Source organism: Heterodontus francisci, chromosome 2 (genome assembly GCF_036365525.1).
Source record: "Heterodontus francisci isolate sHetFra1 chromosome 2, sHetFra1.hap1, whole genome shotgun sequence".
In the NCBI taxonomy this organism is placed as follows: Eukaryota; Metazoa; Chordata; class Chondrichthyes; order Heterodontiformes; family Heterodontidae; genus Heterodontus; species Heterodontus francisci.
Window position 1 is genome coordinate 145,991,615 of NC_090372.1, and position 16,495 is coordinate 146,008,109.

The 16,495-nt window shown below is 39.5% G+C and overlaps 1 protein-coding gene across 3 annotated transcripts in view; it reads right to left on the bottom strand.

Annotated features, from left to right (window-relative positions):
* Window positions 1-16,495, bottom strand: part of ankrd28b (ankyrin repeat domain 28b) — a 252,341-nt gene that overhangs the window by 162,603 nt on the left and 73,243 nt on the right. For 2 of the 3 annotated variants that reach the window (XM_068011764.1, XM_068011748.1), the window contains exons 1-2: window positions 10,996-12,413; window positions 10,489-10,572 (exon numbers count right to left, since the gene is read on the bottom strand). In XM_068011764.1, the coding sequence (XP_067867865.1) occupies window positions 10,489-10,572; window positions 10,996-11,130 (219 nt within the window). In that variant the 5' untranslated portion in view covers window positions 11,131-12,413. Of the gene's footprint in view, window positions 1-10,488; window positions 10,573-10,995; window positions 12,414-16,495 lie in introns of those variants that run through there. The other variant, XM_068011757.1, reaches the window with a different exon arrangement.

A 16,495-nucleotide genomic window follows, 5' to 3' on the forward strand; every position in this document is an offset into this window, starting at 1 on the left:
CGGCTTTCAGTCAAGAAACACCTCGATTTTAAAATTCTCATCCTCTATTTGAAATCCCCTCTGGCCTCACTTCTCAAAGATATCTGCACTCCTCTAATTCTGGGCTTGAGCACCACTGATTTTAATCGCCCCACCACTGATGGCAAAGCATTCAGCTGCCTAGCCTAAGCTCTGGAATTCCCTCCCAATACTCTCTGCCTTTCTTTCCTCCTTTAAGACACCCCTTAAACCCAGTGGAGAGAAAAAGATTAACGGTCACACAGACCTGAAACATTAACTCTGTTTCTCTCTCCATAGATGCTGCCAGACCTGCTGAGTATTTCCAGCATTTTCTGTTTTTGTTTCCGATTTCCAGCATCCGCAGTATTCAGCTTTTGTATTACTCCTTAAACCCTAACTCTTTATCCAAGCTACCGGTCGTCTCTCCTCGTATTGCCTTGTGGCTCGGTGTCAAATTTTGCTTTATGACATTCCTGTGAAGCACCTTGAGATGTTTTATCACATCGAAGTTGCTATATAAATACAAGTTGTTGGTGCTGTGAGCATCATTAGGATATACAACCCAAAGCAACTACTGAATTAAAACAAATAGGCTATTAAAAAAAAACCATATACCTGAAATGGCAGGGGAAGGAAACGATAAAATCATACAAATGGTTTGAAAGGGAATGTTGATTGAACATATTGCCAGGAATAACTATTACTCATACTGGAAAAAATTCTAGCACCTAAAATCGACTGTTTATTCAGGTACTGAAATGAATTCCAGGTTTATTGCAAAAGGCTACATGCTATGAGCCTGGTTCAAATGTAAATAACCAATTTTCCCCTACATGTATTTTCAAATGATTAGACACAAAGCAAATGCCAAACTTTCTCCAATCAGTTTAGCAAGGAATTTTAGAAGAGAACTCCTACAGTTTCTCAAACTTACATGCAAGTCCTTTCTTTTTATCTAATTATTATAACTTTATGAAAATGATATCTTTCCTGAAGAGAACCTTTACTTCAGATGTGAATTGATACCTCACAATTAAGCACCAAAACTGCATTCTCCATCTTTCTATATTACCTGATTAATTCAAAGCAATGTTTAACTCTCACCCACTCTTGATGCTTTATAAACTGCATGATGAAAACTGTGCCATTTCTGAACACCACTCTCTCACTTCTGGGCATCATACAAGAAAAAGCCCATCATCTCAGACAATTCCTGTCAACCTGTATAATAAACCTCCTCACTTTTTTATTTGGTCAATACTTTTACACAGTGTGCTTCTAATTCTTTTCCTACTGAGCTCCAAATAAGGCAAACTACATGCTCTTCCTTTCTCCCCATCCCAGTATAATTTTTGTGTTGAAATTACGATTCATCAGTCTCTTACTAACTCATTCTTTAACTTTAGGATCTTAAAAGAGTGAAATTCCTTACTTTCCTCAGAATTCCTTCTTTCTACAATTTATTTATTTATTTAGAGATACAGCACTGAAACAGGCCCTTCGGCCCGAGTCTGTGCCGACCAAGAACCACCCATTTATACTAACCCTACAGTAATCCCATATTCCCTACCACCTACCTACACTAGGGGCAATTTACAATGGCCAATTTACCCATCACCTGCAAGTCTTTGGCGGTGGGAGGAAACCGGAGCACCCGGCGAAAACCCACGTGGTCACAGGGAGAACTTGCAAACTCCGCACAGGCAGTACCCAGAATTGAACCCGGGTCCCTGGAGCTGTGAGGCTGCGGTGCTAACCACTGCGCCGCCCTACAATCTTTGTATTTTTAAAATCCAAACTTGGTGTCATCTGCTCACTACCTCCTAATTTATACAGGCCCTAAAGTTGTCATGAGAAAGCCTACTCCTCACAAGTCAAAGCTGATTTTCCTCTAAAAAAAAACTTAAATATCCAGTAAACTGAATTAAGCAAAGTACTTAACATAAAGTTGGAACTTAGTGTTAAAAAAAATTTGAATCAGATAGTTGAATTAAATTACTTTGAATTAAGAGTATATATACACACAAGTATACATTAACTTGAAATTCTTTTCTCTGCATGAATGTCAGCATTCCCAGTTTATTCCTTAACTTTAAAAACTTTTTTACGCAGCGAGTGGTTAGGATCTGGAATGCACTGCCTGAGAGTGTGGTGAAGGCAGATTCAATGGAGACCTTCAAAAAGAACTGAATAATTATCTGAAGAGAAAAAATTTGGAGGGCTACAGGGAAAAGGCACAGGAGTGGGACTAGGTGTATTGCTCTTGCAGAGAGCGGGCATAGACAAGCTGGGCCGAATGGCTTCCTCCTGTGCTGTAACCATTCTATGATTCTATGAGATTAGTGTGACAAACTGATTAGTCATACTTGTACAGCAATGGTGCTTTTCTGAAGTCAGGACTGAGGTATATGCTGGGCAGAATGTTAGACTTGCACAATCCTGGTACATAGAATTGCTTGATGCAAATACCAGGTGCAAAAAAAGCACACATCTAACTTTCTACCAATAACATGCATCTGTAATAAAAGTAAATGAAGCGAAAGTAGATATTTCATTGTTATAAAAAGTAAAATATCTCAAATCAAAAATAAAATTGAATAAACCAAATTGTTTTTCAACTTCTGCAAATAACTGCGATTGTGTACCTCTGATGTTAGGCAATTTCTCAGATCAGTTAGTGACAGATGCAATAACAGTCAATTTTTTTTTCAAATTTTTGCCTGCTTGGTTACTCCAAGGTATATTTCCCTGCCTCGCCCAGTAAAATTTCAAATGCAACATTTTCCCCAACTCCCATTTTTGATAGTTTACAGTAGCAGCCAAAATTCAATGGTTATTAAAAGTTAAAAATAATTTTTAAATTATTGAAATTAGTGGAGGGTATAAGGTTATCAAAAAGACCATAAAAACGATTGACCAATCAATAGAGGTTGAAAAACAGTGAGGAGGACTGTAAAGGACTTCACAAAGGCAGATTAGTGGAACCGGAATATGGGTGGCCAATGCAACTTCATGTGGAGCAGTGTGGGACAGTATATTTTGGGAGGAAAATCAAAGAATGGAAGCATACACTCATTAGAAAGATGACAAAAAGTGCAAATGAACAGTGGCCTCTAGGAATGACAATACATAATTCCCTGAAAGTGAGTGCAGAGAAATAAAACCATACGGCGACAGTATTTTGGGTTTTAGAATCAAGGGTAGAGTACAGGTATAAGGAACAAATGATAAATTTATAAAGAAACATTGATTAGGTCATTTAAGGATTGTGCGCAATTTGTGGAATCCCATCATAGAAAGGACATTCACGAAATACAGTATAGATTCACCAGGAGAGGGGTGATACTGGTACTATTTCCACAGGCAGAGAAAATTGGGGGAGATTGAAAAGAGTTTTTTTTAAAATTCTGAAGTTTTTCCACAGTGTAAATAGTGAACGACAATTTTCATCAATCAAGTCAGTCATCAATTTAAAAATTACTAAAAGAGAGAAGGGATATATTTACGTAGCAGGCCAAAGCATGGAATGCTCTGAGTGGTTGAGGTAGACTATTGCATATTTTCAAGGAAAATTGGACAAATATTTGAAGCACAGGAAGACACAAGGAGAGGGCAGTGCAGTGGGATTAGTTTTGAGCTACTGTAAATATGTGCTGGTAGAGATACATTGTGCCAAATATCCTCCTCAGATGCTGTAAATCTCTATGGTTCTATGCATGCTGTTCACGTATTTAAAGTGGTCAAAAGTCATTACATTGTTCTATGGACGAGTTAAATTGGCTGCTTTTCACTTATTTAGTGGGAAAAAAATCTGAATTTTAGCTCTAGATCACAGGTTTATAATGTATTTATCTGTCACTTTGTCGTACCTTGAGTACACAGCACAGAAATAGGTCATCTGGGCCAACTGGTCAATGCTCCACCTCTTTTCATCTAACCCTATCATCATATCCTTCTACTCTTTTCTAGCTTCCAAACTACCCATTAAATGCATCTACACTAATTGCCTCTACTACTCCTTATGTTAGAGCTTTCCACATTCTTACCACTGTTTGGGGAGTTTATATTGAATTCCCTATTGGATTTATTCGTGACTTTTTATATTTATGACCTTTAGTTTTGGTCTTGCCCACAAGTGAAAAGATTCTCTCTACATCTACCTCATCAAACTCTTTCATCATCTTAAAGACCTCAATCAAGAAAAGAGGAAAAAAAGAAGTCCCAGTCTGTTCGGCCTATCCTGGTAGGTATATCCCCTCAGTTCTGGTATCATCCTTCTGAATCTTACTTTTCTAGTTTCATCAATGCCTTTATATCCTTCTTACAATATGGAGACCAGAACAGTTCACAGTACTCCAAGTGTGGTCTAACCATGGTTCGATATAGGTTTAACATAAATTCTCTACTTTTCAACTCTATCCTCCAGAGTCAAACCCCAGGATTTGGATTGTTTTATTTTTAAAAAGCCTCATTAGCTGCATCACTACTTTTAGAGATGTATGTATCTGTACCCCAGGTCGATTTGCTGCTTCACCATTCAGATTTTCCAAGCAGTATGCGGCCTCCACATTCTTTCTGCTACAATGCACCATTTCACACATCCCTATGTTGAAACTAATTTGCTAACTACATGCCCATTCTTCAAGTTTAATTCTCACTGCATTTTGTCACATTCTTCCTTTATAAAATCACACCTCCCAATTTGGTGTCATCCGTAAATTTTGCAATTGTACTTCCAAGTCCCAAGTTTAAATCATTAATTAAATTCTGAACGGTGGTCCCAGCAACAATCGCTGTGGAACATCACTTCTCACTGTTTGCCAATCAGAGTAGCTATCTTTATCCCCCACCTTTTTTTCTGCTTTGTAGCCAGTTTGCTATCCATTCTGATGAATGGTCATCGACCTGAAACGTTAACTCTATTTCTCTCTCCACAGATGCTGCCACACCTGCTCAGTATTTCCAGCACTTTGTTTTTATTGCTATCCATTCTGCCCTGACTCCACATGACCTGAGCTTAGTCATGAGTCTACTACGCAGTACTATAAACCTTATCAAAGACCTTTTGAAAATCCAAATATATTACATCTATTATATCACCCTTGTCTACTCTTTCTGTACTTCTTCAAAGAATTCAGTAAGGTTGGTCAAGCAAGACCTTCCCTTTTGAAATGTGTACTATGATATTTTGGTTTCTAGCTATTTTTCTACTGCATCTTTGAGTAAAGGCTCCATTATCTTTCTTAATAATGACATCAAGCTAACTGGTAGTGAAATTGCTTTGGATATTTTGATGGTTCTTGCAAATAACTGCACTTGCAGTTAAACAGAACAACAGTATTTAGGAATTTTGTAATCTGTCTCTTTAGTAATGATGTAATCTGTAGTTCTGCTTCTCATCAAAACTGGTACTTATAGATCACTTGATGGTTGACAGACTTTGTGTTTACTATATCTATATTGCAGCATTATTACTGAGCTGGCAGTTTGTAGCTTCTCAAGCTTTGTGAAATAATACATATTATTTCGAATATTTCAGCTATGAAGGGAGACTGGATAGGCTAGGGTTGTTTTCCTTAAAGAGAAGGCTGAGGGGGGGCCTGATTGAGGTATACAAAATTATGAGGGGCATACATAGGGTCGATAGGAAGAAACCTTTTTCCCATAGCGGAGGTGTCAATAACTAGGGGGCATAGATTTAAGGAAAGGGGCAGGAGGTTTAAAGGGGATTTGAGGAAAAATTTTTTCACCCAGAGGGTGGTTGGAATATGGAACACACTGCCTGAAGGGATGGTAGAGGCAGGAACCCTCACAACATTTAAGAAGCATTTAGATGAGCACCTGAAACGTCATAACATACAAGGCTACAGGCCAAGTGCTGGAAAATGGGATTAGAATAGATAGGCGCTTGATGGCCGGCATGGACACGAAGGGCCTGTTTCTGTGCTGTATAACTCCATGACTCTAATAATAATTTGGTAAGATGAAAAGAAAATTAAAACACGAAAGATCTGATTTTAACTTGGGCCGGAACTGAGGTAGATCGCAAACTGTCCTGACCTAGATAGCTATTTTAACTCCTGCATGCCTTATGTCAATTTGCCACCTGAAACTTGGGACAGCTGGACAAGGGATAGGGGGAAGAGAAGCAATGACAGCTGGCCCCAGGGGAAGAGAAGCAATGACAGCTGGCCCCAGTGGGTGGGTGCACAATCTCAGACAGCAAGGGGCTCCTGCTGGGGACCAAAGGAATGGTTCCCGACACACAGGTAAGTTGCAGGAGAGGGTTTTGGGAGTGCAGAGAAGACGTAAAGTTTCTTTGTGGGGGCCAGAGGAGCAGTCCTGATTCTTCTCCCCCGCAAAGTAAGTTTTTAGCTTTTTTAAAAAACTTTAGAACTTAGTTGCTTCGGTCTTGTCTGGCCCTAGCTCCTCTTGATAGGTTGACCTAGCAGGAAAGCCACAATGGATTTCCTACTCAGGTCCATCGTTAAATCATCCATCCTAATGATGTCGTGGAGCCTGATTTGCATATTTAACAAAGGCTGCTGGCAGATATCTTTTCCGTCTGCTCAGTAAAGCAGGTTAAAATCGAAGACAGCGGGGAAAAGTGAAACAGCAGCAGTTCGGGTCTTTGACAAATTTTAACTGCGCGCCAATTTCTACCAGGCAGGCAGGATTAAAACCATCCAGCGAAAGAAAAGATTGCAACATTATACAGGAGATTAATATGGGTGACAAAGAGGTCAGTGCTAGAATATCCATGAACTAATGCAACCACACTCAATAGTTGAATTTAGAAGTCCATAGTGAGCCAGCTCAAAAGTAAATATATAAGATTGAAAACAAACATTAATACCAAATTAAGGTGAAAGGAATAGATTGCTGTTCAAAGGAAAGACCATATTGTCTTTAATGCCACAGTGCACCTTCAAGAAAAGCTACCTTTATATAGTACTTCGTGCAGTAGATGCCTCAGAACACTTGAGAAATGCCCAAAATACCGATTTATCAATAAGGAGTCAAAATGATATCATGTGTGACTGATTTTCTTCCTCATCAAGGTTGAATAAATGCCCATTGCAGAGTTTAGATCTAAACATGTTTCAATTTAATAAGCAACTCCCAGAATCAAAGACGACCAAGTTCAGACCATTAAACACCACTTTAGAGAAAAGTGTTCTCATGCAGGTTCTGAGCAGGCTATGAAAACTTTGATCATGCTGTAACAGCAAGTCTATGTTGCAGTTGATACAATATCTGCTCCATTGTGAAATTTACCATGGCTTTTACTCGTTTTTCTTCAAAAAATGAAAATAAAATGTTGTTCGGCTAAATGTGCAATGTCACATCATGAGTTAGATCATTGCATCCTCTTAGATGAGTTTGTCAAGTTACAAACCCCCTTAAGTCCAAGCACACTACAGGCTGAAGCTGGATAGGTGAGAAATTAAACTATAAAACATCATAAAAGTGAAAACTATTAACTCAATGAATGAACCTGAAATAAATAGTTCGAACACTTGTTAAATAAGGACTATCTCAAATTTGACTTGCCTGTTCAAATGAATGGTATATTTGCTCCCTATTGAAAGTTTTTTTTCATGCTAACCAGTTATACATAGTGACCTTGTAAAGCTAAGTTCAGATAGAATCCTCAGGGATCCAGTCTTTCTGCTGGTTGGCTTTTTTAGAGAGAAAAATACTGATTTATCAATAAGGAGTCAAGACAATGTCACGTGAGACTCATTTTCTTCCTCATCAAGGTTGAATAAATGCCCACTGTAGAGAGAGTATGGATCTAAACATGTTTCAATTTAATAAGCAACTCCCAGAATCAAAGACAACCAAGTTCAGACCATTAAACACAAAACCACAACTTCACTGTCATAAATGATAGGTTTTAAAGAGAAAATATTACATATTATGAAAGATAATAGCAGAAGGATGCATAAGAAACATTTTGGCTTATATGGTCAAATTACATTCTCATACATCATAATTCTGTTCACGGCTCGACATGGGAAGTACATTAGCTGCAGAATCGATGCTCGTAGAGATATTTACAGCAACTATTTTTCAAAACTCCTTCCCACTCATTTCTATGTAAATAAAGGGAACGAAAAAATTGATAATAAAACTAAATTCAATTTACACAAAGTTCAGAAATGGGACTCGAACAGCAGGATTCTTGCTTTTAAAAACAGGTCTTCAGTTGACAGAAAGAGGACGTAATTCAGACACTAGAAGGGTTTAAAATTTATAAGGTGGTGTTGGATAGGCTGTCTGTATTTAAAGTGGATAAAGTAGCAGGACTAGATGAGATGCATCCAAGGATACGGAGGGAAGTGAGGGTGGAAATTGCAGAAACACTGGCCATATTTTTTCAGTCTTCCTTAGACTTGGGGATGGTGTCAGAGGACTGGAGAATTGCAAACGTTACACCCTTGCTCAAAAAAGGGTGTAAAGATAAGCCCAGCAACTATGCACCAGTCAGTTTAGCTTTGGTGGTGGGGAAACCTATAGAAATATTAAATTGGGACAAAATTAATTGTCACATGGACAAATGCGGGCTAATTAAAGAAAGCTAGCATGGATTTCTCAAGGGAAAATCATGTTTAACTAACCTGGAGCTTTTTGAAGAGGTAACAGAGAGGGTTGATGAGGGCAATGCTGTTGCTGTACATGGAATTCCAAAAAGCGTTTGATACAATGCCACACAATAGACCTGTGAGCAAGGTTATAGCTCATGGAATAAATGGGACAGTAGCAACATGGATATGGAATTGGCTGAGTCACAGGAAACAAAAAGTAGTGGTTAATGGATGTTTCTCAGGCTGGAGGAAGGTTTGTAGTAGAGTTCCTCAACGATCAGTGTTTGAACCCTGGCCTTTCCTGATATATATTAATGACCCAGACCTTGGTGTACAGGGCACAATTTCAAAATTTGCAGATGATACAAAACTTGGAAGCATTGTGAACTGTGAGGAGGATAGTGTAGCACTTCAAAAGGACATAGACAAGTTGGTAGAATGGGCAGACAGGTAGCAGATGAAGTTCAATGCAGAGAAATGTGAAGTGATGCATTTTGGTAGGAGGAACATGCAGATACGATATAAAATAAAGGGTACAATTATAAAGTGGGTGCAGGAGCAGAGGGACCTTGGTGTATATGTGCATAAGTCATTGAAGGTGGCAGGACAGGTTGAGAGAATGGTTAATAAAGCATACAGTATCCTGGGCTTTATTCATAGGGACATAGAGTACAAGAGCAAGGAGGTTATGTTGAACTTGAATAAGACACTAGGTTGGCCTCAACTGGAGTATTGTGTCAGTTCTGGGGGCGGCACTTTAGGAATGATCTGAAGGCATAAGAGTGGATGCAGAAAAGATCCCTGGTTCCAGGGATTAGGAACTTGAGCAATGAAGGTAGACTGGAGAAGTTAGGACTGTTTTCCTTGGAGAAGAGCAGGCTGAAAGAAGATTTGATAGAGGTATTCAAATCATGAGGGGTCTGGACAGAGTAAATAAGGAGAAACTGTTCCCACTCGTGAAAGGATCATGAACGAGAGGTCACAGATTTAAAGTAATTGGTAAAAGAAGCAAGAGCGACATGAGGAAAAACTTTTTCATGCAGCAAATGGTTAAGGTCTGGAATGCATTGCCTGAGAGTTTGTTGAAAGCAGTTTCAATTGAAACATTCAAAAGGGAATTAGACTGTTATATGAAAAGGAAGAATGTGCAGGGTTACAGGAAGGCGGCGGAGGAATGGCATGAGGTGAGAGCTGGTGCAGATACGATGGGCCGAATGTCCTCCTTCTGTGTTGTAACAATTCTGTGACCTGTTTGGAATTTCTGCAAGCATTGTCGAAACAAATAACTTAAAGGAATGTAATATAATGCAATATAAACATAAAAAGGCCTCTTAAAGTTATTCCAACTTCGAGGACATTTGGCACACAACAGGAGACACAGGCAATCCTTTATTAAGCAGCAAAGAGGTCCTTGAGAGCACCCTGATGTGACTCAGTAATTAAATTTCCTGTCTGCCTAAAGATTGGGAGGAGGGAACTGAAGGTGAGAGAAAGGCAACAAGCTTTTGTTCACTATATGATTTGATCAAGATCACAAATTGTTCAAGGAATCAACAACACTTGTTTACACACCATCAGGCTAGCCCAATAAACCATCTGAAAATACTGAACGAAGTAAACAAAAGGGAAAGTGCAGATTTCAGACACAAATGCAAATATGGTGAGATATGTTATAATCTGAATCAGAATCTCTGAAGTATTATAATAGTTGTGCATCCTGAACATTTCACTGAATTTTGTTAATAGATAGATAGAGAAAGGCTGGGTACAGTTAAGACGCAAGTACTGAAAGTCCTTGGAAGTTTTTAAAGACACTGAGATGACAACTGAAGACCAACAGATCTTGAATATTTTTATGGATGGGTTGGGAGCGGGGGAATCAAATTACACTGCTTACCTGTACATTGACATCCTCTTTTTTGAAAATTAGGCTGCGGACTTCATCTGGATCTCCATTAAAAATAGCTTGAACCAGTGGTGGCTGCAACATTGAAAGGAACTTAAGATTATACACATGTAAAAATAACTTGCCATATGGCTGTGACATCACTAAATGACAAATATGGACTACATACATCACAGTAACTGCATGCAGGATTGCTCAACACCCAAATGTCAATGGGAAACTTAATAGGCAGTGTGATTTTTCTCCAAAGTATGGGCCCAGATCTTTGAAAACTGTTAGTACACAATTCATTAGAAATGTAAACACATACAACCTATCCAGGTTATTTTCCTCAACTGGCAACTCTGAAGATGCAAATATTTGGACTCTTATGTAATTTTTTAAAAATTACAAATTTGCATTAAGAAAGCACATGAAACCTGGACATGCACATTTTATCATTTTGAAACTGATGCAGTAAATGTGCAGATAAGTTTAGACAAGCTAAGATATGCTCACCCTTCCATCTTCAGGTGAAAGTGACTTTGACAGGGATAGAGACACATCCTTATACTTTTCCTGAAGCTTTTTAGAAGTAACAATGGGAGAATCATCGTCCACCTCCTCCAGAACAACAATACACACTCGGCTCATCCGATCTCCTGTTTACAGACTATTTTTATAATCTTTATTCACAGACAGCACTTCCACTTTTTGATGGAAAATGACTGATCCTATTTTGTTACTCAGAACAATTGACTATGCTGGAGATTGTATGCCGGTACAGTTTACAAAAGTGGTTCCGGTGTAAACTAGCCCTAGGGCCAACACAGACTGATACTGCTGTACTGGTTCCTTATTTGAGAGAGTATCCTCGATGCAGTATAACCGTTGTTATGGGTGACATGACACGATTCCTTAAATAGAAAAGCAGACAAACTATGTGGTTTAGATCTTCAGTGATTTACAAACATAGAGAAACTGAGCAGCTCTCCAAAACAGAAGGCCTAAGGTTTTTTTTTAAAACTGTGCAATAGGTTTTCGTCAGGCCAAAGCAGTATGCAGGAGAAACAACAAACCGATTTCACATGAAGATTCAGTTAATGAACTCTACTGCAGTACAATTAAACATAGAGGGAGAGGGTGGAGAGAGAGAGAGAGGGAGGAGGATGGGGGAGGGGGGGGGGGGGAAGAGAGAGAGAGAGAGAGAGAGAGAGAGAGAGAACACAAACACAAGAGAGGGGGGACTGCCGGTAGAATACACAAGTGTGATCCAGAAAGAGAATAGGACAATTACTCCATTGGCAATGGTCCTGTGCTGAACAGTCACTTTTCTCCAGCAGCTCGTCACTGCAGAAACTCCAATCGGAAATTCAATGAGCCGAAAACATGCAGTCAAGTTCACTACAATAACACCTAACAAGAAACTAGGATTATCTGGAAAAAAACTGTGCATATAGACCTCACAAGGCACCATGCACTTAACAGTTTCCTCTGGATCACAGGCTAAAAGAAAACAGCCTTAATCTTCAATGCCGTGATTACAGTTTTAAAAAAAGCAGCGTCTATGGTTTTTTCCCCCATGTGCTTCAAGTCAAGCTTCTGTCAGTCTGCCAGTTCACATTTACAATCCAACACCGCTAATTTCCTGCTTTAGGCAGCAATTCTTGTTTCACCGAGTCCATGACATTAAAAAGCAGTCAGCATACATCCATGACATAGCCACCATTTCAGTTCTATTTCATACTGATCCCAGACAGACCAGTACCAGAATTCTAGTAGCTTCCTCTAGCGTGCTGCTTTCTAGCTGCCCTTGCAATTTCAACTGTGCGTGCCAGAGATGTGAATAAATGACTAGTCTGATGTTCAGGCAGCTTTATTGCAGAATAGCTGCAATTTAACAGTTTCCTTTCGAAGCTGCACGGAAAATTGGTTCACTGGCTCTGCTGACTAATACTACTACAGGGAGAACCCAACAATATATGAGTAAAAAAAAAATGAGTAATCTTTTTATTTGTTTCATGTTAAAAATAAGCCAGATCGCTCCTTCTTCCGCATAGCTCTCAGATGTGCAACCACACAAGAACTTGAATAACTCGGAGATTACTTCAAATGGTTAACTGCAAATACCAGAACAAACCTCCCAATGTACTCATAAAACTACGGCTGCAGCAGAAAATTGGCCAGAAAGAGCTTCATTTTCTACAAGTATTTAGCATGCAATACTTTGGACAGTCACTATAACAGAGTCTAGATTAATGAGACACCAAAAGTCAAAAAGTCCTGATAACAAATAGACAATTTCAGTAATTTAACACAATAAAATGAAGTGAGGTTCCCACATAACTTGCGAGCATTTACAAAATAAAAAAGTGGTCTTGAACTTAATCCCTCTTTGATAAACAAATACCTAGGGAAGCTGATTTTCAATCATGCAATCTGTAAAAGGGCAGCACAGTAAACATAAGATTCTGAGAGGCAATATTTCATTCCAAATTAATTTATTTCGTATGGGAGCTGAACAGATGTTGATGAAAACATGCACTGAAGTGGCAGCAGGTATTTGCTTTGCTTTTACATTATAGGTGACAACATAAGAAAAACGGGTGCAGCTGTCTCTGTCTTCACTGTGCTGTTATGCCATTTTAAATAGTGAAGAGTGTTCTGCCATGGCATCAGAAAGCTCTATTAGCGTATCTGACCCTGAAAGCTAACTTTCATAAAATTTGGATACACACACACCCCACACACAAATGCGTGTACATGGAGTAAGTCACAAGTCAACATCATTGCATTAGTTCAGTTGCTATGGTAGCTACCACACTGGCAGATTTTATTGATAATTTTCATCTTCATATATTTTTTTTTTAATTCAGTGCATGGTTTGCAAAATATCTCTGCTTCAATATCCAACTCCAATTATGCTCCCATTCCTTGTAGTTAAGCCAATTCAATAGGAAAGTTGGAGTGTACTTTCGATGCAAGAAACATCCTCCCTCTAATTAACAAAAAAAAACCTATTTGTAATTTAATATCAAATTAACAGGATAAATGCACCTTTCTGTTCCCAGAATTCACTAGAAAACCGCTAAGCGATGGCAACTATTGGCCCCATCAAGGAATGGCTCCACACGGTTGAACACAAATCTGCATCTTTCCCAATCCTGGATATCAATCAAGAGGCAGTCTGAAAACTTCATCATCAGTTAAGCACACAGCAGTACTGCCATTAACTGAGCAACTCTGGATTCTCAAAACGATAGGTCAAATTAGAAATGAGCAAATGTTATTTACATACTTCACATTAAAATTGCAAATATATCTAGACAGGACACTTTCAGCCTTAAGAAATCTGAAACAAAAATGTAAATTTTCAGAAGTACACAGAAAGTCAAACATCTGTAAAGAGAGACAAGATTTTGGGTATAGAAGAACATAAGAGGAGCAGGAGTAGACCATAGGGCCCTTCGAGCCTGCTCTGCCATTCATGACAATCAAGACTGATCCTCGGCCTCAATTCCATTTTCCCACCTGTTCCCCATATCCCTTGATTCCCTGAGACAGCAAAAAATTGTCCATCTCAGCCTTAAATATATTCAACAATGGTGCATCCACAACCCCCTTGGGTAGAGAATTCCAAAGACTCACAACCCCTTAAGTGAAGAAATTTCTCATCTCAGTCCTAAATGGGTACTGCCTGTGCGGAGTTTGCAAGTTCTCCCTGTGACCGCGTGGGTTTTCGCCGGGTGCTCCAGTTTCCTCCCACAGCCAAAAGATTTGCAGGTGATAGGTAAATTGGCCGTTGTAAACTGCCCCTAGTGTAGGTAGGTGGTCGGGAATATGGGATTACTGTAAGGTTAGAATAAATGGGTGGTTGTTGGTCAGCACAGACTCGGTGGGCCGAAGGGCCTGTTTCAGTGCTGTATCTCTAAATAAATAAATAAAAATAAATGATCTGCTCCTTATCTGGAGACTGTGGCCCCATGTTCTAGATTCCCCAGCCAGGGAAACAACCTCTCAGTGTCTACCCTGTCAAGCGCTTTCAGAATCTTTTATGCTTCAATGAGATCGCCTCTGATCCTTCAGCTGATGAAGGGGAAGAAACATTGAAAATTTATGGCGCAGGAGGCCGCATTTGGTCCACTGTGTCCGTGCTGGCTGGGAAGAGCTATACAGCCTAAACCCACTTTCCAGCTCTTTGTCCGTAGCCCCGTACGTTATGGTACTTCAAGTGCATATCCAAGTATTTATTAAATTCCATGAGGGTTTCTGCTTCGACCACCTTTTCAGACAGAGAGTTCCAGATACCTACCACCCCTGGGCGGAAGGATTTTTCAACTCCCCTCTAATCCTTCTGCCAACTGATTTAAAAGTATGCCCCTGGTTATTGACTTCTCCATTAACAGAGACAGGTCTTTCCTATCCACTCTGTCTAGGCCATTCAAACTTTTATACACCTCAAGTATATCTGTCCTCAGCCTCCTCTGTTCCAAAGCAAACAGCCCCAGCCTATCCAATGTTTCTTCAGTTAAAATTCTCCATTCCTGGAAACATACTCATAAATCTGCTCTGCGTCCGCTCCAGTGTGATCATATCCTTCCTGCAATGTGCCAATCAGAACCGTATGCAATATGCTATAGCTGCGGCCTAACTGATGTTTTCTACAGTTCTAGCATAATCATCCTACTTTTATTAGCAGAAGCATATAATATAAAGGAAAGTATCCAATATGCCTTCTTAATCTAAGCTTCCGACCTCATATTTACACTGTTTCTCCTATTTCCACTTCTGTAACATTGCTGCATTTCGCCCGTCTCAGCTCATCTGCTGCTAAATCTCTCACTCATGCTTTTATCTCCAGACTAGTCTACTTCAACATTCCAACACACTCCTGGCTGGTATCCTCCATTTCACCTTATGTAAACTTGAGTTCATCCAAAACTCTGCTGCCCATGTCTGAACTCACACCAAGTCCCATTCACCTATCACCCCTAATCTCGCTGACAGCGATTGGCTCCCGTCAGGCAATGTCTTGATTTTAAAATTTTCATCCGTTTTCAAACCACCCCATGGCCTCGCCCCTATCTCTGTAATCTCCTCCAGCCCTACAACCCTCCAATACATGTGCACTCCTCTAATTCTGACCTTGAGCTTCCCCGATTTTAATTGCTCTACCATCGGTGGCCATGCCTTCAATTGCTGGACTACCCTCCCCACTCTTCCTGCCTCTCTATCTCGCTTTTCTTCAAGACACTTCTTAAAACCTACCTTTATTTAAGAAAGGAGGGAGACAGAAAGGAGGAAACTATAGGTCAGTTAGCCTAACATCTGTCATAGGGAAACTGCTAAAATACATTAAGAGGTTATAAAAGGATACTTAGAAAATCATAATGGGATCAGACATATCAACATGGTTTTATGAAAGGGACATCGTGTTTAATTAATTTATTAGAGTTCTTTGAGGAAGTAACAAGCAAGGTGGATAAAGAGGAACCTGTAGATGTGGTTACTTGGATTTCCAAAAGGCATTTGATAAGGTGCCACATCAAAGCTTACTACACAAGATAAGAGCATATAGTGTAGGGGGTAACATATTAGCATGGATAAAGGACTGGTTAGCTGACAGGAAGCAGAGAGTAGGGATAAATGGTCTTTTTTGGGTTGGCAAGCTATAACTAGTGGTGTGCCAGAGGGATCAGTGCTGTGGCCTCAACTATTTACAATCTATATCAATGACTTGGGTGAAGGGATGGAAAATATGGTAGCTAAATTTGCCAATGACACCAAGATAGGAAGGAAAGTAAGTTATCAAGATGAGGCAAAGAGTCTACAAAGGGATATAGATAGGTTAAGTGAGTGGGCAGAAATTTGGCAGATGGAGTATAATGTGGGAAAATGTGAACTTGCCCACTTTGGCAGGAAGAATAGAAAAGTTGTATGCTATTTAAGTGGAGAGAGATTACAGAACTCGGTGGTACTGACAGATCTGGGGGTCCTGGTACATGAATCTCAAAAAGTT